The sequence below is a fragment of the Drosophila montana genome, unplaced genomic scaffold, assembly GCF_035044405.1.
Source record: "Drosophila montana isolate Dmon_TW-CO22-7 unplaced genomic scaffold, ASM3504440v1 contig_3833_1, whole genome shotgun sequence".
Classification (NCBI taxonomy): domain Eukaryota; kingdom Metazoa; phylum Arthropoda; class Insecta; order Diptera; family Drosophilidae; genus Drosophila; species Drosophila montana.
Genome location: NW_026998704.1, coordinates 1,452,925 through 1,476,986, shown reverse-complemented (window position 1 = coordinate 1,476,986; position 24,062 = coordinate 1,452,925). Strand labels below are relative to the sequence as shown.

At 38.9% G+C, this 24,062-nt stretch overlaps 1 protein-coding gene and 2 long non-coding RNA genes across 11 annotated transcripts in view; 1 reads left to right on the top strand and 2 right to left on the bottom strand.

Moving 5' to 3' along the window:
- Positions 1-24,062, bottom strand: part of LOC135437699 (uncharacterized) — a 120,504-nt gene that overhangs the window by 36,620 nt on the left and 59,822 nt on the right. The window lies entirely within an intron of this gene.
- Positions 1-24,062, top strand: part of sona (sol narae) — a 60,142-nt gene that overhangs the window by 24,327 nt on the left and 11,753 nt on the right. For all 9 annotated transcript variants that reach the window (XM_064696091.1, XM_064696093.1, XM_064696094.1 and 6 more), the window contains exons 4-7: positions 2,723-2,818; positions 16,182-16,311; positions 17,039-17,316; positions 18,524-18,628. In XM_064696091.1, coding sequence (XP_064552161.1) covers positions 2,723-2,818; positions 16,182-16,311; positions 17,039-17,316; positions 18,524-18,628 — 609 coding nt within the window. The remainder of the gene's footprint in view (positions 1-2,722; positions 2,819-16,181; positions 16,312-17,038; positions 17,317-18,523; positions 18,629-24,062) is intronic.
- LOC135437975 (uncharacterized) lies at positions 1,821-3,457 on the bottom strand. The gene is made up of 2 exons (XR_010437783.1): positions 3,294-3,457; positions 1,821-3,225 (listed from the first exon to the last, which is right to left on the bottom strand). It is a non-coding gene; the product is annotated as an uncharacterized LOC135437975 (long non-coding RNA).

Below are 24,062 nucleotides of genomic sequence, written 5' to 3'. Positions count from 1 at the left end.
GATCTGCATAATGTCTTGTACCCATTTGTAATTAAAAATTTACGATGTTGTTAATAAAAAAAATTGACGCCAAATGCGAGACAGCGAATGCAATTTACAATTCACGGCTTACAATTCATACCTTACTTAACGTTGGCTAATTAAAATCGCGGCAGGCCGCAGCAGAACAAATTCAGCCAAAATGGGCACAATTGTCAACTAACAAAGGAAATTGGTCCAGTGGCATGCAAAGTTGCTTCAAGAGCATTTACAAAAAAAATGAAAAAAAAAACAACAACACGAGACAAACAAAAAATTGAAATAATACAAAAATAAAACAAAAGTTTGGTGCTGTAAACGAGTCTTGGCCACGATAAGTGGCCACCGGACACCAACGGTTCATAAATATGGCCAAACACTTGGCCAATGGCTGCAACGGTGACAAAAGCAGCAAAATACTATGGACAACAAGTGCCTTGATTCTTGGCAGTTGGCAGCTGGATTAGAAATACAGAAATACACAAATACGTGAGCCATTTGGTGTGGGGGTCGCTCTTGTTGCTTTGAACTTATTTCCACAAGGTCGTTAGCCAAGACATGTCAGCCAGCCCGTTAACCAACAACAAATTAAGCCATAAATGCTTGTTGCACATGAAATTGCTTTTTATTTGGCTTTTTGCTGCTGCTGCGTTTGCGTGTCAACACGTTTCGCGGTCAACAGTAAGACACCCAACTGCCACGCCCCACTCCTCAAGTGCCAGACAGCTCAGTGGTTTGATTAATTGTCAGCCAAGTTGTGAAAATTGCCTAAAATTTTCCTTTAAATTCAAATTTACACAATCTTCCTTATGCCTAATTTCTTAGTAAGACTTAAAGACTTTAACAAATAACTTTGTCAATTGCGAGGTAAAAATATATATTTATATAAATTTGTTGAGTTCTCTTCTGTACAAAAGATCAAATATATTTGGAAACTTAACAGGGTTAAATAAAAAATTGTATCAATTCTATTTAACTATTGCAATAGCTTTTGACTTTTCAATTCTTCTTTGTGTCATATCCTTAAAGATTTCACGCATGCACACATGTCTTTCACTGTGTCTTCCACGCTCTTAGATGGATCTTGATTTTGCTTTCTTTTTATCTTGTCAGCAATTTTGGGAATTCCACCCGCAACTGTGGAAAATTGGCGTGAAACGATTGCATGATACTTTTTTGTTTACCATCTAATCCAATGATTTGAACTTTTGGTTCTTCATTAGATCGAGTGCAAACCCTTTTTCCAAATATCTATGTAAAATGTGTTATGATATTTGCAGAACTTGGCTCGGACTAAATCGGGTAATACTCTCTTTTATAAACAGTTTGTACTTTGTTTCAATTTCTTTTGGTTATAAAGGTGTGCATAGTCTCTTTTATGGTCTTTTTACGGTTTGCTCATAGCCTATTACTAAAAGTTTTACGGCCTTTAAGCGTAATGCTATTATATTCAATTTTATATTTTGACTTCGTTTCAATTTGTTAACCACATCTTCCGCTCCTGGCCGATTGTTCAGTTAACCCCCAGCTGATTTATGGCCTTTGCGGCTAGTTCGCTGCTTTCATCGCATGTGGGCAACTATTTGGCCAGTGGCTATTTGGTCACTTTGCAGTGACTTTGATTTTGGCACTTGGCTTAGTTTTATGGCATGTTTTTCGTACATATATATTATGGCTGTATGGCCAGTTATGAAAATGATTTATGCTTGTAATTTGATAGAGCGCCGCGGACAAGTTTTGTGTCTCAGATTTGGCGGCCTGGTCCACGATACGCGATACGCAGTCAATGCCAAATGCTGATGTCAAGTGTCAGATTACATTTATTTCAATATTTATTACAGAATTAATGGGCAGGCGCAGCGGCAATTAATTTAATTAGTCGCACATTTGATTTCTCAGCTCCCAGTGAACAAATTTTGCCAGCTGAAAGCTTAAAGATCATGCTAATTCCAATGAAACACATTCCCCCTGGGCCTTGCACAGAAATTTGGCAACCAGCATCTAAGCCAAGTTGCCTTGAGTCGAAAAGTTGCAAAAAACTATCCGAATGTCGATGTCAAAGGATTGCAACAAGAACAGAGCGCAACTGAAACCAGATCAGCAGCCAGTTGGCCAAATGTCAAAAGCTTAAGCTTTAGCTGAAGCCACGGCGGCGCAGTTTTCATGGTCAGGCTCAGAGAACAGCACGGCACACACGGCGCATGAGTGACGTGCATGTTGAGGCGTCACATTTGCTGACCGAGTGCATAAATCAAAACCCCGCTGCCGCATATCCCACGCAGTTAACAGCACTCCGAGCACGCCGAGCTCTGGCTTCATCTCTCCCTCTCCAAGAGTGGCTCTTAATCTCTGTCCATGTCTCTGACTCTGTCTCTATCGGCTGCCGGTTGTCTCCTTCTTTTGCTGCTGGCGCATTTAATTATTATACAGCTGCCTGGCCAGCAAACAGAATAACAGACCAGCATTTTTTTATGTTTTATAAAAAATTGCTTTACATTTAGTTCGGCCAAAGCCGCGGCTTGGCTACTCTTGAGCTTGCCGTTGATATTTGGAATGTTCGGAATGCGACCGTAAAAATTGATTTCGTTGTTAATTGAATGTCGGTGGTTAGCAAATCAAATTAAGCTAATATCCCGCGTCGTTTAACTCGCTGTCAATTACAATTTTATCGATAAACTAACTCTCTTCCTTTGTTCTCTTGCAGCATGACAAGCATGAAATTGGCGAGGTTTTCCAAGATGAGCAAAATATGGCAGCGATTTTGATGCGTCGCCACATGGAAACGGGCGACCTGATAATGGTAAGTGTCCAATTCGCAGAAGGTCAACACAATCAATAAAGGTGCAACAAGAATTTCAATTAGCACGCCCCTGGCGCTGCGCTCTTAAGATTTTTATGGCTTCATGGGTTGTTATGACGGGCGGACTATTGTTATGGTCAAACTTGGACATTACATTGGCTTTGTGCTGGCCACCAAAATGCGGTTGGCTTTTCTGTATGTGTGTGTGTGTGTGTGTATGGCTGTGGGCTGCACTTGGGGCAGTTACAATTAAACGCCTGCCACTTGCGAATAATTTGCGGATTTAGACAATTTCTGCTGATTAAGCATTAATTTATATCGCAATATTGCGCTACGCTCGGGCACCAAACGGCCAGCCGTAATGTGAATTGCATGTCGATCGACATTAGACATTGTCAAACGGCCAGCTGCAATAACAACAAAAGCAACAACAACAAAAGCAACAATAGCAACAACAACTAAAAGAAACACTCACGAGTTGTCGTCACAACCAAATCGAGCACCTTGACCAATTTGCTAAAGTGAAAACTCAGATTACGTATGGGCGATATGCTTTGAAATATGTCTGATAATTGAAACTACAAATGCAAAGATATATTTAGAAAAAATGTCAGACTTTTAAAATTAAGAGAACTATGTGGAGCTTGCCCCAGAAGCAACGAAAAGGAATAGCAAACTTTATTTATATATGTTTGTCATGCCGTTTAAAATTCAGGAAATGGTTGCCTTCTACTGCTTGGACATAAAATATCCATCAAATATTTGTGTTCAATTATGCAACTACATACAACATACATAATTAATGCAACAAAGCCTCAAAATGTTCTTTTCGTTCGCTTCCTCACATAAACGCCAACTCGTTGAAGGTCAATCTTGCCGTCGTCGCTTATTTTATTAACAACTTTAGTATTTTGCAGATAATAAGTTGCTGATAAATTGCCTCAGCTTTTAATTATAACACAATTGGCAATTAACATTTAACCTGCGGCGGAAATTAAGCTCAACACACTTGGGTGTAAAGCCTCTAGGTGCAAATATTTGTTGTGTGAACATAAATAAGTGCAACAACCGAACAACCACCTTAAAAAATCTGCAAAAAGGAAGTAAATCGTATTTAATTTGGGAAATTCTAGCGCATATAATTCTGATAACAATACTCAAGCTAATGACAAGTTCCCAACATGTTCAAAGACTTAAAACCTTTTAATTGTTAGAGCACAATGTTGAGATATGCATGAAGACCGTAGCAAATGTCACAAAGCCAAAATTTAATAATCAATAATAGACAAAGCTAATAAAACATTCATGGTAATAGGGTCAATCGAACCAATCAACCGTCAGCGTCAAATGGCCAATAAACAAGGCTTCAACTGTGCCGGCTGCTTCTTTACAAAAAAGATATTTATATATATGTGTATATATTTTTTGGCAATTAACTGACGTGTGTTTATTTTTAATTTGTTAAACAAAAGTTGAAAATGTATTTTTGATAATAATTACACAGACAAGTTGGCCAAGCAGTCAGGCAATAAAAGGTCAAACTGCAATGTCTGGGCCCGGCTTGGCCGACTTGGCCGTCTTGACCGACTTGTTATGGCCAAGTGCGAATCGCCAGGCCACAAGCCGCATAGAAAAATTGAAAAAGATTTAACAATTCATAAATAATATGTGGAAAATGTTTGCTCGCTGACATTTTGAAGTGCAAAGCGGCGAAAATTTCGCAAGAATGATGCAGCTGCTCGGCCAGGCATTCGCCCGGTTCGCCGATTGGCCGGCCGGCTGCCCGCCTGCCTGTCTTCCGGCTTAGCTTTGACCTTAAACGGCTGAGAAATATCAAGAAGCCAACCTGTAATTAACAAAACAAAAAAAAACCGACAGAAGATGTCTACGGCAGCAACAATTGCGCAATCTTTCGATTGGTCAAATGAAGTTGACGCTGTGAAGACTCTCGATTATTTTATGGACACTTAATTAGTCCCATCGAATAGTTGATACCATAAAATGTGCGTACGACTGTGGCCACAGTCTCAATTATTGACTGCAGTGTGTTTAATGAAATATTTCAGACATTTTGTTTTAACTAAAGATTGGCCAGCAGCCGCATTCTTGGCATGACACATCATACAGTGGGCTAAAAGCGAAACAATTTTCCGCATATAAATCTTTAAATTGCAAATTACAAAATTTAAAGTTTAATTTTTATTTAAGCTTTGCTTAGAATTGTATATTTTAGCTGATATTGCCATATCGTAACCACAGTGCAAACAGAAGACTTAAGGCACAAACTTGCTGGCAAGCATATTGCCCAACTTGGCGACAGAAATTGGTCACTCGCTATTGCTCTTGTTGTTGTTGTGGCTGCTGTTGTTGTTGTTGTTGCACTCTAGGCTTGTTTAATTATGGCCCAGTCGGAGGCACAGCACACAAATTGGCACAACTCTTGGCACGCACTATTTGTTGTTGTTGCTGCGGCTCAATTACATAAAAAGTTACAGAAACGTTGCCGCCGATAGCCCTGCCCCCAACCCTCTGGCATTTGAAGCTGTGGCGCGCAAAAAAGAAAAAAAAAAACGGCAAAAGCCATACCATTTCAAATGGGCAGCAGCTACAACCATTAAGTTACACCATGGGTGGGGCAGTTGAAAGGGAAACGGGTCAACGGAATCGCCCCAATTTGGCCAAGGCACCTTGCAAAGTAAACAAAATACGAAAAGCCAATCGTTTTAGAGTTTGTTGTAGTGTTGAAATACTATATACTATACAAAAGTAAAACTGAATGAATGTTTGTACATACAGAGGCAAGCTGAAAGAATATACTTAGGGAATTAAGGCAACATTTGCCAATTATAATGTAATAAGCTTCTACTCATTGTCATATGTAAACGCATTGGTTAAACAATTTGACATTGAATTTTTCGACATTCAAAATATTCGCTCGGCTGCCCCGCGTTCAACACATTAATCCCAGGCATATGAGATATCGTCTGACGAAAACAATATTCATGGCTAATTAGACGCACCCTCCGGCCTGAAGCCTTTTGGCCAATATCATTGGGCGTTTATTAAACAAATGTGTGTGGCAATTAGTTGCGCAAATATCCAAATTGATGACAATAAATTTGAAGCTTGGCGCCTGTTAATTGTTTAATACAATTACAAAGTGCATCGCACTGTGGCAAAGTGCGTTGAAATTTATCAAAAATGAAACGAGTTCAAGGACAGACGCACAACAAGACGTCAATCAACATCAACATCAACACTGCCCAACAAAGCGCAATCATAATTTTTCTGCTAGCCAGCCTTAAACGCTTACAGCCAACAAATGGCCTGTGCCATTTGCTGATAAATAAACCATTTTGGGGCCAACTACAAATATATACATATATAAAACCAAGCTTGATTAATGCTAATTGCGCCAAATGTCAGGCCAACAGTTGCCCGCCAGTTTTTGTTTAAGCAAATTGCTCAAAAGGTCGTGCAGCAGATGCAGCCTCTACTCTGCTCCAAGTTTGTTTAAATCTTATAAATCCGTTAGTCTGCTAATTAACAGCATCATAAACATATCAGACGGCATTTGATGATCTCAATTACCTTAAAATTCTCTTAAATGCTATATAGGCATAAACTAGATTTTATTATATTTATCCTGCTAAGCACGAAGTAGAATTGTGCCGTTCCATTGCAAAAAATGTTAATCATTTATGTATAACATTGATTTAGTTCACGATTCCTTAAGCCTAAAGCATACTGATCAAATATGACTCTGATTTTAGGCACTCTGCCCGCCTTTTTCTTTTTCTTAATAGACAGGAAAGTATCTATAGGAACTGCGAGTCGGTTCAGCACTTCAAAATGTGTATAATCTTTTATTATCAAGTTTTTGTTACAATTTTAGACATCACTTTTCCACCCATATTCCATCCAAAAGGAAATGACGAATGGCATATCTAACATAATACTAATCACATGAATAAGATTGAAGTTAATCAAATCAAAAATATAAAGATTTAATTAAAATTTTTTTGTCAATTTTCGCTCATGTTGTCGACTTTGCATTAGGTGAAACAAATAATACATATTTCATATTGCAGAGTGTTGAAATAAGTTTAATTCTGATTGGATTTTTCATTTAAAAACTTTCAAAAGTTTCTTTGATAATAAGTTTGAATCCGTTTGCATATTAAAAGTTTCTCCCAACCCTTTACCACGAATTTTCTACATATACGGGCGGAAATTTCCATAACAAGCTCTTAGTATGCAATTACTTCAAATGGAAAAGTCTTCATTGCTTCATTGCCGTTGCCACTTGCGTTGGCTGTGCGTTGATCAGTCAGTCAGGCAGTCAGTCAGTCAGTCAATCAGTCTGTCAGTCAATCAGTCAGCACACACAGTTTCCCTTTTATAGATAAGTTACTCATAAAACCAGAAATAAAGTTGTTCAGCTAATACACGAAGTACATGACATTTATTAATACATAACGCGATTTCTTAAATAACATTATGGAGCTCTTCCTTTTTTTTCGACTGGCATTCGAAGACTCCGCCTTTGCCTTTAGCGCGGCTTCATTGTGTTGCCCTTTGCAGTCACTTTGACATTTCGAGAGGCAACGTTAAAGATCAAAATGGATGTGCAGCGAATATTTATGCCATTTGATCAAATAACCACAAGCCCAACAGTAAATAGCAGCAAGAGAATCAACAACGAGCCCAATTATTAGGTAGCCGAGGCGACAGCACGTTGCCATTTTGGACACGGGTCTCGGCGTTTTGGGCAACTCTATTAGATACGCGCACATCAGCATCAGCAGCATCATCATTAAGAAGCCTCAAGTCTTTTGGCACCAAACTAGTTTTTAGTTGGCTTGCGAGCTTCTTCATCGTCACCTTCTTAACAAATTGTTTACTTGGTGCTTGCATGTTTCAGCCTTGATATTTACACAGAGTTGAACGTGTCTCTGCCTCTCAATTTCTAAGTGTATTTAAATATCGCGCATACCTATAGACAAACTGGCCACTGCTTTGATTTGCATCAGATGCGGCATCAACGTGTTAAATCTGTTAAATTTATGTTATTTGCTCTTTTGGGCTGCCGACAGGCGTCGCGTTCGTTGCCTAAGTCTTTCGATTTGACATTCACAGTGACTAGAAGCGTCTGCAATAAAATACATCGCCATTAATGCAACGACATTTACAACTTATTCGATTTTATAGCTGTATCGCTTAAAACATTCTACACTTTATTTTTATTACAAATTACTTAATTCTGTTAATTTTTCGAGACCCAGGGCAATTTGAACTGTGCAACAATATTTCGTTAGGTCAAATATTCAACTTTTTGAAAACATAAAAAAAGTTTTTATGAGAAAAACATTTTACTTTATGTTTCGTTTTATTTGTATTTGGCTTTAACGTTTATTATTCGATTTATATATCCCGAGAGTTAATGAAATATGAAATTTTCTCGATGGATAAATAGAACTAATTTTATTTATATAATCAAAATAGACACTCCATCATTTTTTTTTATATGTCTTTAGGGTTAGTTGTGGCAAATCGAATCAATAATTAAAACAGTTTGTTCTGGACTTTTGTTTATTTTAAATTTTGTAAAACAGTGTTATTTCGTTTTGCATCGCATGTAAAACATTTGCATCTAATGAGTTGAGTAATTCAAGCCACACGTCATATTTCCTACATGAAGCTATTAATTTTCGTCGAAACTTATACATAAATTCGCAATTTCACCATCGACACATCATATCACATTTTGGCAAATGCAAATTAAGTTGCTCAAGTCTTTCGAGTTTGGTCAGTTGCCCACTTGCCACTTGCCACATGCCGTCTGCCGTCTGCTGTAACTAAACTGAGACAAAACTGATCCGACATAACGACAAACTTGAGGCATGCAATAGCACCCAAAGCTGTGGCTGCAGCTGCCATGAAGATCAGCTGCTGGCGATCTTTACGCATGGAGCACAGCACAAAGGATTGGCCGCGCTCCATTTAACAAACTTTTCAATTATGCCCCACACATAAAGGCACACTTGTATTATTTAATCAATTTGGGGCAGTTGCCGCTATTTCCTCATGAAAAATGATTTTTAATTGCCCCCAAGCCGCGGGGACTGGAGTAGCCTGATAACAACGCCCGTACTGGCGGGTGCCTAATGGCATATTGCATTTTAATAATACTCCGTATCGGTTACGTGAGTATCCAGCACAGATACCATAAGGCGATTAACAGCCTGTGAATGCAGTTTTCACGCCTCCATGGGGAAAGTCATTTGGGGCTTAAGTGAATTTCAATTTACCAATTGACTGGCGTGGATTTTAACTGCATAGACTGATTGCTTAATTGAAATTAAGCAACTCTTGATTAACTTTTACTATTTGCATTTACTATCGTTTACTTGGCTTATTTTGCGTACTGTCGAAATTCTCGTCTAATTCTTAAATTGCGACAGCCTTGGGAGACCTTCACTTTGGCTAAGTAAGTGCAAGGATAACTGCAGCCACAGTTGACTTGACTTGTCTTGATTTTGACTTCATCTGACATTGACATGCAACTTCATTAAGCGTCTGGCTGCCTCTCTGTCATTCTGCCCCGCACACCCTCCCACCCCGTTACTGCTACTGTCATGCGAAGTTATTGGAGCGGCAACTTTAAAGCGCACTTTGACTTGCCCCGTTCGCATTGAACTTGTTGGCAGCAGCCAACGCATAATGGCCACACAACAACACGCATACACAACACGCACACCTGTACATATGTGTGCAACAAATTATGCCAAAATCTGTGCAGAGTGCGTTAAGCATCTAGCAGATACATTTTGCCAAACAAGCGAGTGAGCAAATTAATTTTGATTGCTTTTGATTGCATTCGGCTTAGAACGTCAAGCGGCGAGTGTGGGCCAAATTCTTGTTCTTAAGCCACTGGCCATAAGCTGGCCATGGGCGGGGCCTGCTGCTGTTTTATAAATATTCATTGATCGCTGCAGTTGCAGAAACACACACACACACAGGCACACACATGCATTATCGCCGCCCGAAGGTGGGCTCTGTTCTTATACACTTCTAGAGGAAAGTTAAGTTTTGTAATGAAACATGATAGGCATCGAAAAAGACATACCCGATCAATCTGTCCATCTGTCTGTGTCTATGCAAACAATCATAGAAATGATCGGTCGAAAACAAAGTATTTATATAAAAATTGTTTTTGCTTTTCAAGATATCTTAACTTTGTTTTTCTAGCTTCGCCATGTATCTTACATATAAGCAAAACCTTAATCAATATCGGACTATCATATCATAGAAAGAATCGGTCGGAAACTTAGTTTTTGTATGGTAAACTTTGCTGTTCTTAACTTGTCATTTTTCAGTTTTCTCCTCACTTGTCTGTAAGCTCGTAACCTATATGTCAACAAGGGTATTTAATGTTCGGCGTGCCGCATTTCCCAATCTTTCTTGGTTGTTTTCTCTATATTTTTTTCTAACGAGCTGCTTTGTGTAAACAAACTGTTAACACTGTTGGGGCTGTGGCAGTTCTGCGCCTTAGTATGTTTGTGTTTTCATGTTCTTATTGTTATTATTGTTGTTTTTGGTGTTGTTTTTTTTGTTGCCGCTGCTTTAGTTTATGGCTACATGCAGTCGCATTGAACAGTGATCTTAAGCGCCGATTAGATTTAACCTTGACCAAGATGATAACAAAAAAACTACAACAAAAAAAAAACTAAATGGACAAAACTGAAACCAGAATTATAGTTAACATACACCTCACGAGTTCATTTTATACCTCGTAAACACAAAATCGTAATAAAAATTGTATGTAAAAGTTATAAAAACTCAGAAGGCGGCATTGGATATCGATCCAATATCCATAACCAATACACATTCCATTAATCTTTACATCAATTAGTCTTGCACTTAAGGCTTGAAACATACATTAACATTTATTTTTTTAAATTTAATGTCCCAATGCTGAGTTTGATGAAAATATCTTTGAAAATAGAACAGAACAGGTCAGAACTTTGCTGTTGATGTTGATCTAGAATATATATACTTTTCGGGGTCCGAAATGTCTCCTTCCACATTTCGTCACAAAATAATAATACCTTCTACCTTGAATATATTTTTATCTCTGATAATTTTCTGCAGCACTTCAGCAACCGTCTTCAGGGCAATGATTTTTACTATAAGATTTTGAGAATTTATAAAGAATATAATAAATATAATATTAATTAGTCAACAAAACCAATATAATTAATATACATTTTTTGAAATAAGGGTTTTAAATTTAAATTTACCTGTATTTTGGGCTCATTTACATATTCCTATTTGCATTTCGAAGGTCTATCAAACATCTTACAAGAATATGTTCATTAACCAAATACTTAATAAGCCATTTAAAAAAACGCTTTTATAAGATTTTGGCTTTTTTAAATGAGACAAGAAATACAATTTTGGAACCTTGCGGAGACTTTTGGAGACCAAAACTATAAACCTGATTTTCAATGAATTATTAAACAGAATCCATTATATATATATATGTATATTTACTATTTAATATGAGTCAATCTTAGTATTTAATATATAAAAAAAGAAAAAGTAAAAGTAAAAAACTAATCAGAAGACAACAAATTTCTAATAAGGGACTATTTTATTTGTCCGTCCGGCAAACTAAGCCCCATTTCAAAACTAATCTTGTCGATGACGTCTACAAATAAAAGGTAGAAAAATACGTGTATTTAAAAATTAAAAAAAATCTTAAATAACTATATTAATTTAGAAGATATAAAAACTAGAAAAGAGGCAAATAAATGCAATCAGAGAGAGTAAAGAATTTCTTGTGACGTCATATTCCTTGGCTATAGCAAGCGCTGCACGCAGAGGCAACAATCAAAGTTGGCTCCTCTGGCGTCTGTCTAAAGTTCGTGTCATGAATTTGCACAAATTATGCTAATTCCCAAAATTACAAGCCGCAAAATATTTTTTTTCGATTTGTCGATTTGTTTTGTGGTTGGGTCCGACTCTTGGCTGCCAGTTTTCAATATTTGCGCACTGGACACTGATGCTTTTGGGCTATTGTCAGGCACAGGCGGGGAAAAAAACACGAAAAACAAATATCGGGAGGTGTTAATTCGGATTGTAAGTTAAATTCAATGGCTGTTTGTGTTTGTTTAGTTCAGTGAACTTCGCGGCGGGGGCAGAGTGTCTGATGTGACGCAATGCGGAGATGGGTGGCACGCAAAAAAAAAATGGCTTTTAAAATATCTTTAAAATGCTGATGATGTGCGAAATTAAAAAGCAATTAACCGTCTTAATAAGCGGACAATGGCAGACAATGCCAAATGCCAAATATCATTATCATCGCATCCCAAATCCATCACACTATTGACAATTGATTTTTATCGGTGAGGCGTGGCTCGGTTGGTTTTGGCCTCAATGGAAAGAGGTTAGCTCGGGCGTATCCGCAGGTGCCACTTTGGTGGCTTGTCCAACTGATAGACGCAGAGACAGATAGACAGACAAACAGACTGGCTGACAATTCGACAGACTTGGTGTGTGAAAGGCTGAGTGCGGTCTAGCCAGGCCTGGGATTGCGTTCAAACTGTTTGGAGCCATGTAATAAATAACGGCGCCTGTCTCCAGTCGGCAACAGGCAACAAACAACAAGATATAACAATCATGTTGTGGGTGATTACATAAACTAGACAACCGGACAACTTTATTTCAGGCCCGGCACCCGGCACCCAAATGCTGCGTGATTTGAAAGCAATTTGCTGTTTTCCTTGTTGCATTTACATTTATCAAAATATAATTAACTAAGTAGCACGTGCTGCCAACTAGCGAAAAACGCACTGGCTAAAATATAATATATGCTCACTTAATTAGGAATTTAGGCTCTAAGCATATTCCGCTCAAGCCAATTTCAACACTCGCACAAATAAATCGCTTAGTAATTTATTAATTGCGCTCTCGCATAAACAGCTAGCAAGACATTTTTCGAAATTAACAGCTTGTTTCATTTTAAAAATTACATAATAGTCGTCGAGCTGCCCAAAGAACTCCATGCCAACAATCCCAAATAAATAAATGAGAGCCAAATAAATTTGCAAAACAAAAATAAATAAATAAAAATAAAAATGATCATGGCACACGCCCAAAACGCCTCAGCTCAGGTTTTGCTAGCCAGACAAATATGTTGTTGCAACTGCCACACTTTGCAGTTGTTGCTGCTGTTGTTGTTGTTGCTGCTGCTGCTGCTGAAAAGGCGGAACACATGCATATGTAGCATGTTGCTTAAAAAAATTAAAATAAAATAAAATAAAATATGAGCAAATGTTGCGCCTATTAGATGGCGATCTGATTGCGCACGCCAGAAAAATTACACACATTCGCAAGCATTTTGACAACCATAGTACTCAGAATACTTTAGAGCAAGTACGAAAGCTCTAGTTGGGAGTGGCCGACTAGAAGATACCCTGCATCCAGTGTCAAGCTGCCGCTAAAAACAATCACGCTTCCTTCTATTCACGCACACACATATACATACAGGCACACGCAAGCTGAAATTCTTGCCTAACTTCGGTGCTTAAAGTCCGATAAATACGATATTTTCAGCTCAAAAGTATATATGCATCAAAGCGCATGGCTCTACCTTTTTTTTGGCAATCTAGCTCCTATAATTTCCGAGTTAAATAAACATGTCCCAAAATCGGTTTATCGAAGTTATAAATTGAAGAAGAAGCTCGTTCTGTTCTTGCATAGGAGAATATATATTGAAAACTTTCTAGGACAGGTTTGCTTCAGTAGTTTCCGAGCACTAGATCCACTCTGCTCGTCGTCCTGTTATGAGCCAGAGATGCCTCCTTCTGCCTTGTAAATACATGATACCCTTTCATACCCTTTTTCAATGGGTTCAGGTTAAAAGTGGCAATCCACAATTAACAATAATTTATTTACAATTTTTTTTGTTTTATTTATGTTTGTATTCGCTCAGCTTGATAGCCCTTTATGGCATTCACCTGTTCGCACTCGAAACCTGCTCTCAAGTTGAATGCCAATTCCGATGGCTTGTCTGACACATTTATCATACGCACCGTGCGCCGTTATCTTGTTGAGAAAAAACAAAATAAAACAGAAATGCATTTAAATGTCGCAAGCGCAAACATCTCTCATAATTCAAATGCCCAGCGGCACAGACTAAGACTACGACTGCGACTACGACTCGGCAGCTGGGCCACATTTGTGATTGGATTCAATTGGCGAAACGCACTTTGCAATTTTGCAATTCAATAGGCGACGCGTCGGCATTGAAGTCGACTCCAAGCCGTAGTCAAAGTCGTAGCCGCTGTCTTAGTCGTAGTCGTAGTCGTAGTCCAAGTCGAAGTCGTTGCGTGGCATGTCATCAATGGCAATTTGTTGCCGTTGCGTTGCTTGCAATTTGCTTTATGGCACTAAAATATTGTTGTTTTTCCATTTGGCAGACGATTTGTGCGAGGACATTGAACTCCGGCGTTTCCTTTGGCATTTAGGCACAGTCAGGTTCTTGGCACAAATATTTGCGCTAAACTTTTGGTTAATGCATCAATCAATATGTATTGCGTCTTATAACAGACTTATGACAAATCTATTTAGCTATATATTAATCAAGTTTAATCATTGCAAATGACTCAACGACGACTCAGAGCAGAGCCCCAATTCAAATTCAAGTCACATTTCCGTTTTGCTCGCCCCGAGCTCTATGTTCGTGTTTTGGGCACATTAATAATAATTCGAGCTTTAAAGTAAGTGCTATAATTTATATTTAATATTTTAATTATAGCATAGAATTGCCAGAGCAGCGGGGCGTTCTCGAGTGGGTGCCTCCCCTTCGCCCCCGCCACAGTCCGTGCTCATTTCTATTGGCACCCCGCCAAACGTTTAGCTTGATGAATCGAAATTTTCAATTGGCAGAAATTAAATTATTGCTAAATAGATTGCTTTTAATTAGCCAACCTTTGCCAAGGTCTTTTCAACTATTTTTTTTTCAATTTCTTGCACACTTTTTTTTCTGTTGTTAATTATTGCAATTACAGAGGCGATAAAAACCATGGCACAACAACATAGAGAAAAAAATAATAAAAAACCGCCCAAGAAATATTCTTATCTAGATCAAATGATTTGCATAAATTGTGCAGCTATGCAAATTGCAGCTAATTTTTATGATCGCTGTGCCAGGCTTGCCAACTCATTCATACGACTCGAAGCTGTATTAAAAAGAAGTACATATATTTTACAAATATAGCAAATTAGTAATTCTACACAGCTTTTGTGCACCTGTAAGACACCGTCGATTCATGTTCAAAAGAAATATGGAAGATATCAATGATTTAAAAACACTTCAACTATGGATTTGTTATACATATATCATCATAAACCTACACGTTTCTGAGAGATCCCGTCAAGCTGCCTCTATATATATATATATTAGCTATATAGTATATATGTGTGTTAAACGAAGGTTCTATATCTAATCAAGAACAAATATCGATTATATGGTTATCAGAAGATATTACTATCACCACTATGTTAAAATCAATGCTTCAACCGGTTCAAGCCCGAAATTCAATTCACATTTACTACGAACCCAACCTTGAACCAGAACACTTTCGAAAAAAAAACAACCGAAACTAATCATATTTATTTATAGGGTTTGGCTTAAATAACAAACTTTTGAGAGAGAACCAGCACCAAAGCTTAAAGAAGTTGATATATTTTTACTTACAATATTGAAAATATATGACAAGCTAAGATTTGAACCAGAACTTAGATTAATGCATGTGGAAAACCAAAATCAAGAACGGATCCTTAAAGAAGATAGTCTTAACCGATATAGCTGTTTTGTCAGCTTGCAGCCCTGGTTAAAATTATATCTGTTAACAACTCAAGTTAGTAACAGCTTTGGTTAAGTGATTGTAATGCAGAGCATATTTAATTTGCCTTTAAAGTAGACCAAACAGAATATGAGGTGCTGTATTTCACTTGGATTATTTTCAAATCATTTTATTGATATAACTTGTTCTTATTTTATTTAAATTATTATCATTTTTATATGTTTTTATCTTAAAATTGAAATTCAAATTTGTAACATTTTTTAATCTGTTAATCTAAATTCGCAGTTAACAGATCATGGTTAACAGTCACGATTTAACAGACTTATGTTAAGTTAAGCAGCATACTGCTTTAGCTTGAAAAATAAGCCGAGCTTACATTCTCACAATTTCTTACACATAATTTACTACATGCCATATTTTAAGTTTTTATACTTCCTCATTTGTGGCCCAAAAACTCAACATTATTCTTCATTTGGAATCTTTTACAGGAGGGCAGCATTGGTCACGATCTGGTCATTAAACCTTTGCCGCATGAGCTAAGTCCCAACAAGGAGCAGGCCCATCACATTGTCTACAAACGTGAGGCATCGGCCACTGATGATCAACTAAGTGATTTCGGTAGGTATACAACATTTAAATCTTGACATATAACCCAGAAAGAAGCTTGTCTTACATAGAGTCTGTAACGCTGATTACCGCTACATCCATCTATTATGCTTTTGTCTTTCACCAAAAGTCCACCTTGGCCTGACATTGAGCCGCCGTCATGGGTAGCATATTACTCTTCATTTGTTCCGCGCTAATCAGCATCTGTATCGGCAGCGTGCGCGCATCTTAAATAATGGGCACATTGAACTAGAAACCATCTCTAAGCTCTAAGCATAAATCTGCCCGTCTCCGAGCCAGTCAGTCAGTCAGGCGAGAGAGATCGACGTGCACATGATTAGCATTTCCTGTTCGCTTTACGGCTCTTAACGTGAGTTCAATGCGAGGCTTGAACTTTCGATGTCGCCGTCGTTGGCGTACTCGATGCTGTCCTTCGCCGGATGCATTTACCTTTGCGGTTGGCCGGTGGCGCCAAAATACCACGCGTTAATTTAGTTGCACTATAAACACGGTTATTTTATGGTTGGTATTTCGGCATTTACACGATTTTCGGCTAGCCCCGCACGTAAGCAAAAACGATTTCGCAACATCTTTTTTTGTTGGGGCTGCCTTATAATGAGCGAAAAATTATATTAAATACAGTTAAATGGGCAGCTACCTGACTTGCTTGGCAATAATGAAGCGATTGCATTTCATTTCAATGTGATTCATTCGTCATCCTTCTCTCTGTCCATTGCAGCCTTCATGGAGCCAGACGATCTGCTGGCCAGTGAAAAACTCGAACGCCTGCAGCGCCGTCAGCGCCGAAGCCGCCGCAGCAGCGGCAATAGTCCCGACTTTGAGGATCTCAACGACGAGGACGAGGGCACCCTGGACACAGAGGCGGACCCGGCCGAACCGCATACCTCTGAGTCGCGCCTGCGCCACAGACGCCAGGCCCCGTACGTCATCTATCCGGAGGTCTTGGTGATTGTCGACTATGATGGCTATCGTCTCCATGGCGGAGACAACCTGCAGGTGCGTACCAAAATCAAAAGGGGCACAACACATGAAGTTGTCAATGACATTTATCCAGACAGTCGGCCGGACAATTTTAAATTGCCAAAAGACTATACACTCCCAGCCCAGTCTGGAGATTTGTAAAAGTTGTTTTGGCGATTTACGAGTCAGATAGAAGGGAACGTGTATACGTACACATAGAAGACAAGGCGCACGTAATAATTGGGCCTTATGCACAGCAAAAACCGAATAGAATAAAGATTTAATTAAGCGCAGGTATTCGACTGTGCGTACCTGCACGAAAGGCACCCACAAAGATTCAAATATGATCTTAGATTGAAAAACTGACTTCATATGAATTGTACAAAGTGTCTCGATGAAGTGTCATACCTTACGTTTTCTTAATGGGTAAAAAGGAGTATGATGATTATGTGCAAATGTAAGGAATTGGCAGTTCCGGACTAATTAAGTATATCTAACTAAATCTATATATCTAAACTACAAAAGTTAGACACTTTATATTTTAATTTATATATATATTTATATAGAATATTCTCGTATATCATACGCAGAACTTATTTAACGTTATATTTTTCGCTATATTCTTCGAACTCCATATTATTGGAACAAGGTTTTTAAAGCTAGCTCAGAGAAACGAGAGGCATCAAGCTTGGTAGATACATATTAAGAAGCATTGAACTCTTTGGGTGCCTCGTCAAGTTCTAACCAAAATTGAAAAGGTCTCATTTCTAAAGCTAAGGCTCTGTGCTTTGGTTAATTCCTAGATACAACATGTATACACAAGGAAATTGGAATGTTAATAATGTCGCTAGGCCCAGGGTATCTACTAGTCCAGCTCTCCCAACTAGAGCGCTCTTACTGGTTTCAATTTGCCCAGAATTATTTTGTATCTCTCAATCTACTCAGTTGTGCATTTGTTGTCTATTAAGCTACAGTTCTTAACCTCACCGACACACCTGCTTTGTATGCACATCACTCAGTGAAGATTAATGGGGCTGCCTGATTTGGGTGCGATCTTGTTCTTGTAGCCATAAGCGGCTTAGATGAAAGATGAACCCTGCGACAGCGACAACTACAGCTGCGGTTGTTTCTGATGAATGTGGGCATAGCAGATATCCATCAGAAGATTAACCAATGGGCGTATAACTAAGCATGATACAAGCTCTAAAGTCTCTATATATCTTTTCTTCCCTTTCTTGTGCAGGTTAAACGATACTTTATTTCATTCTGGAACGGTGTCGATTTGCGCTATCGCCTACTGAAGGGACCCAGAATACGCATCAGCATTGCTGGCATTATTATCTCACGCGTAAGTACTAAATCCATCCACAATTATTACACAATCCAGTAGATGGCTGCTCAACTTTCACTTAACTAATTGAGTAATCAGTTTGCGAAGTCAACTTTGACCCTCAGCCAAAAGGCGCATTGCAATTGGAGCAGATGACGGCCGCAGGCAACCGAAAACTTTATCACGACTTAGTTGCCAATCGTACAGAAAATGGGAGAGGGTTAGAGGAAGAGATAATGAAACAACAACAACAACAACAACAACATGCAACGCATGCGCTGCGAACTCGATTCATTAGAAAAAAATGTGAGCAATCAATTTGGGCATTTGTTTGGGCCATAAACAAAGCAAAGCTACAAATTTTAACAAGTTTTTTTAGAAGCAAATACTCGTGCAAGCAGCACGAAAGAAGAAAAAACCAACACACGTTGCTAAATGCCCAAGGAATTAGCAAATTTTGCCGCACGCGAACAAAAGACTCAGGCAACGAACTTGCCGAAGCTGTCAGGCCCAAATAGAAATGTCGATTGGCAGCAATCGAGATCAAATCAAAGCACATTCAACTAGCTCTCATATCCACATATACTGTGTGCAATCCATCATGGTTAGTTAAGTCACAACCCGAGGGTTAATCATCCCAACTCCGTGGATCCTTCATCAGGCAACATGGCAGCTTCTTCAGTCACTGTGAAATGCCGTTGCATAACCAGACCATAAAACACACTCTGACAACATTATTACATCGACCGTTTGACTTTCTCACACAAGTCTGAGCGCGCCGGTCGCACAGTTCAGGAAGCCATTTGTCGCTGCCGGCAGAGGGAAGAGTCTGGCAACGGGCTATCCATGCATACGTAGTATGTGTGTACTCTAACGGGAAAGTGGTAAATTGGCGCAGTTTTTCCATGGCACTGCCACCTGCACAACCGCAAACTGATTGCGCTCTCAGTTGCATCAGGCAGCGGCCCACACGTCCACGGCTTACCCTAAGTACGTCAATTGGTTTTGGTCGACGCGACACACACGTAAACAAAAAAAAAATTGTTTTAGACAGCATAAATAATGCAGCAGCAGACTCTGCAAAATGTTGTTGTTGCTGTTGTTGTTGTTGTCGTTGTCGCTGCTGCGTTGGTCGCAGTTATATAATTTAATGGGCCTGCTGATGTTTAGATTTTAGCCCAATTTCATACAGCGACTTCCTCTTCTGTGTCGCTGCCGTAAAGCCAGCCAACAAATATAGATACATATATACGTTTTTGACAGATACAGATACGCCGGCTGCATCCGTCGCTAAACGCTGGCGAGCAGCACATTTTTTTAGTCGCTAATTAATGTTGAAATATATTTCGCTGGCCATAAACAACAAATCCGAATGCGAATTTATGACACCAAATTGTAACATGTTCGAGCTCCGACTTCGGCTCCGACTCGGAGCCGGGGCCAAGTAATTACTCAGAATTTGCAAAGGGGCTACAAATTATACGATATTGCATATCCGATAAGCCGATGAAGTCTGTTTGCAAATATGCAACCGCTTAATGGAATTGAAACAAAGTCACGCATTACATTTGCCGAAGGGGGGGTGGGGCGGGGGAGCAGAGGGGTACGGCAGCAATCATATCGAGCAATAATAAATTTTTTTGACATATTAATTATAGCATGCGAGAACTGTTTCGATTCGGAATTAATATGCCCCGTTCAGCTTTGGTTTCCCAAAATGCTTCGAACTTTCTCAAATAACCATTAATTTAAAGTACTTCAAATGAATGTTCTCCCAGCTAATGTTATCTGGTCGCAAGTATGATGCAAGCGGTGCTCTAGTTCCAGGTCAGCTCTATTAATCATCTGGCCAGTACTTTTAATACCCTTCTGAGGGGTCATTTAGTTTTGTTATAAAATGTGTAAGGCATAGAAATAGACACTTGCAGCCGATAAAAGTATATATATTTTTGATTAGGATTAATAGCCGTGTCGATTTAGTATATCCTTTTATCCGATTGTCTGCTTCTGTGCAAACTAGTCTCCCGGTTGTCAATAAAATGTCGAAGTCGGCCGGATCAAACCTTTATATCATATAGCTACAATGGGAATCACCTTTCAAAACTTATCTTTACACAACACTAATTATTCATTACTATGAACATCAAGAAAATGAGTTTTTATTGCGAAAATGTTCTATTTTAAGATATCGACAACTAATTACGAAGAAGATATCGCTTCTGCAGGGTAGTCAATTTTCTGTGTGCCAATGAGATCTGTTCTATCTCGTTTTCATTTCATCTGTGGGCAATCATAATAAGTCGTAGCTTCAGATTTATTAAGCCAACACTGTCTGAAAGGCTGAATGCGATTATTAAATGAATTGGCGTGGGCAGCTGACGCTGACGCTGTGCTGGGCTACCGTTGAGCATGGTCGACCGAATGAACTTTTATCTGTGACATTTAATTAACATTTTAATTAATTGCGGGCAACTTTCCGTTAGAATTGAGTTACACCTGCCCAGGCAGCCCGCCCGCCGGCCGCCGGCGACCCCGCCCATGCCGCAAAACGAGCCGCCTATCGGCAACATATCGCCATGCGTACAGCCAGGCGACAGCCGACAACCGACAGCTGTACAAGTGTCGAACGTTGCGCTTGCGCCACAAACATTTTTCAATGCGGCGGCGCAACGTTGCGTATACGCAATTTATTATGTGCGTGTGCAACAACAAATAGTGTAAATCAGTATATATACATGCGTGTGTGTGTGCGTGTGTGTGTGTGTGTGTGTGCACATTTAATATAGCAGCAAATTGTAATTTGAGAGCTGCATACTAACTGGCCTACACTCGATTAGAATTTCAGTTTAGCCATAAATTGAAGTTTGATGCATTATTAAGTTGGCAACTGGAAACTAGGTTGGCAGTCACCAAAGCGTTTAAGCGCCAACTTATTGTTGTCTCCCTCTCTCTCTACCTCTCTCTCCCTCTCTCTCTCTCTCTCTTTTCATTGGGAGGCGGTAAGGGGTAGCCTTTGAGCACAGAACGCCTTTAGATTTATTTGCACAGCCTTGCCAATATTTTGAGTTACGCGCTTTGCCAGTTTCATGTTTTTTTTTGTATAATTTATTATTTGATTTCATTTATTTTTCTATTTGTCTGAGCGTTTTGTTGCAGCAAGAATCGATTAATTGCGCAAATTTAAACAACACAAACATTTTGCACTCCGCCGCTTTAAGTAATTCTGCTGGTTATTTGTCAGCGACTGATTAATTTATGTGAACATTTTCTCAATGGAGCATAAAATGATATAAATGGCCATCAGGCTTAAGCAACTCCTTTCAACATTCGGGTCAAGTATTATAACTTTTCGAGAGGCCTTCAACCATTAAAAAATTGTCAATGAATTGAAATCAGAAGAAAGTATTTCGTAAACACATTTTTGATCTGATTTCGCGTTCAGTTATGAATTTTTCGTGACTGACTTATGTCGAGCACATGTGCGGCTGCCAATCAACAATCTCCAGCCGGGCTTATCTGCTTGGATTTATCAATTGCCACGGAAATGCCAAGTAATGCATATCCAATGCCACACCCAGACCAGATCCAGACCCAAAAATATCACACACATACACATACACACACATTCAGAGAATTAGTTTTGAGACTCATATTTGGAAATGTCATAACAAATTCCTTGCTAACGAAGTTTCAAATTCAAGTAGCTGCCAGGCCTCGACCAGGTGTTGGCCCCAGGGCAAATTGTATACCATATACTAAAATATGCATCTGGTATAGACATATGTCACGAAAGCGGCAACTGGAAAGCAAAGAGCTTATCGCAGTCGTCGCAGTTGTCGCCACAGCCAGTAGCTGGAACTGCAAGTGCCAGAAATACATAAATTGCAATGGAGCAACGGCAAAAAGGAAAAGTATGCCCCAGAGGCCTGACCCAAAGGCGAAATACAAAATAAAATTATAAACCGAACGCGACAGCGCCGTGGGTGGTGTCCGAAAGTGGCCACTGACTGTCGCCCAATTCCATTCCTAAAGCCCACTGACTGTGTGGGCGCAGCCGCTATCCAAGAGTCAAGCCGTATGTCATTGCGGTGGAAGTAGGAGTTGCAATTGGAGCTGGAAACATAGACGGAGACAGAGCCGGAGCTGGAACTGATGCTGGCTCTGGGTCTGGCTCTGGGTCTGGAGTTGGGTGGGTGGGTTGTTGAACTCGCGGCCAGTTGCATAGTTCGTTGCGTTCGTTTCGAAATGATAGAAATATAAACAACTAGCGGTCGGTTTGACAGTTTTGCCAAGATTTATGCGCCCTGTAAATTAAATTAAAATATTAAGTCCAAGAGCCGCAAGACTTTACATTTAATTACGCACAAAGCAAACATTGCAACATTTTGAGGCAGCCAGAAAATAAACAAAACAAAATCAAATAAAAACTACATCCATTTTTGGGAAAGGCAAACCGGTCTCCCAGTTGCCAGCCTGGTTACATTTTAGGTACTACTCGTACTCGCACTCGGACTCGCACTCGTTCATGCCAAGCTATTAATGTGAGACACCCGAAAACGCGCAACGGATCGTATGTGTAATATTTCTGTTTCTGCTCACACAAATTAGATTACTTGACAAATGACTCTTTTTTAATCGGACCGGCTGTAAAATATATATTCACATATTTTGTAAATGCAAAATGCGACATGTTCCAAACATAACTGGCATTGTGTAACTTTCATAGGTCAGGTCATCCGTAGTCCATCAAACTATTGAGTGTCTATCAGCGGTTGTGTGGCTCTCCCTAAACTGTCCGCTGGAGGAGAATAGACTGAAGTTTCTTAACATTGCCTGGGGAGACTTTTGTGATTACCTTTAAACTTATAGACAGCACAATTTCTTTTCAATTCTCTTAACAAAGCTAGTCTCATCAAATTAATCAAGACATCAAGTTCCTAAACAGCGTTGAAAAGATGGGATAATAACAATAATAAAACTTTAATTCCATAATATTATAAATAAGTAGTCCAATTCTAGTGAGATTTTTTGAAATTTAAATTACCAACCGATTGTTCTTATGATAGCATATAGAAACATATAGTAGACCGATGTGGTTGGTATTTTAGACCTTTGTTAGGAGTATTTGAAAAATTTGGTTTTGCTGAGCTTAATAAAGACATCTTAAAGTATTAAGTATATTAATTCCCATATTAATAGGATATTACTCCAATCTAAGGAACATTGTAAAGCTCGTATTTATAAAGTTTTATCAAACTAAATATAACTTGAACTGCCAATGTGATATGAGAATGTCGGACAGACAATATTTATAAATCAAATGAAATTAGTAATAAAATAAAATATTTATATTATGAATATTAACATCATATCATCAAGTCGATCTTTTTTTTTATAATATCGATCGCGTGGGAGGTATTCCATTTTGCATTCTTAATTCAAGAATAGGAAA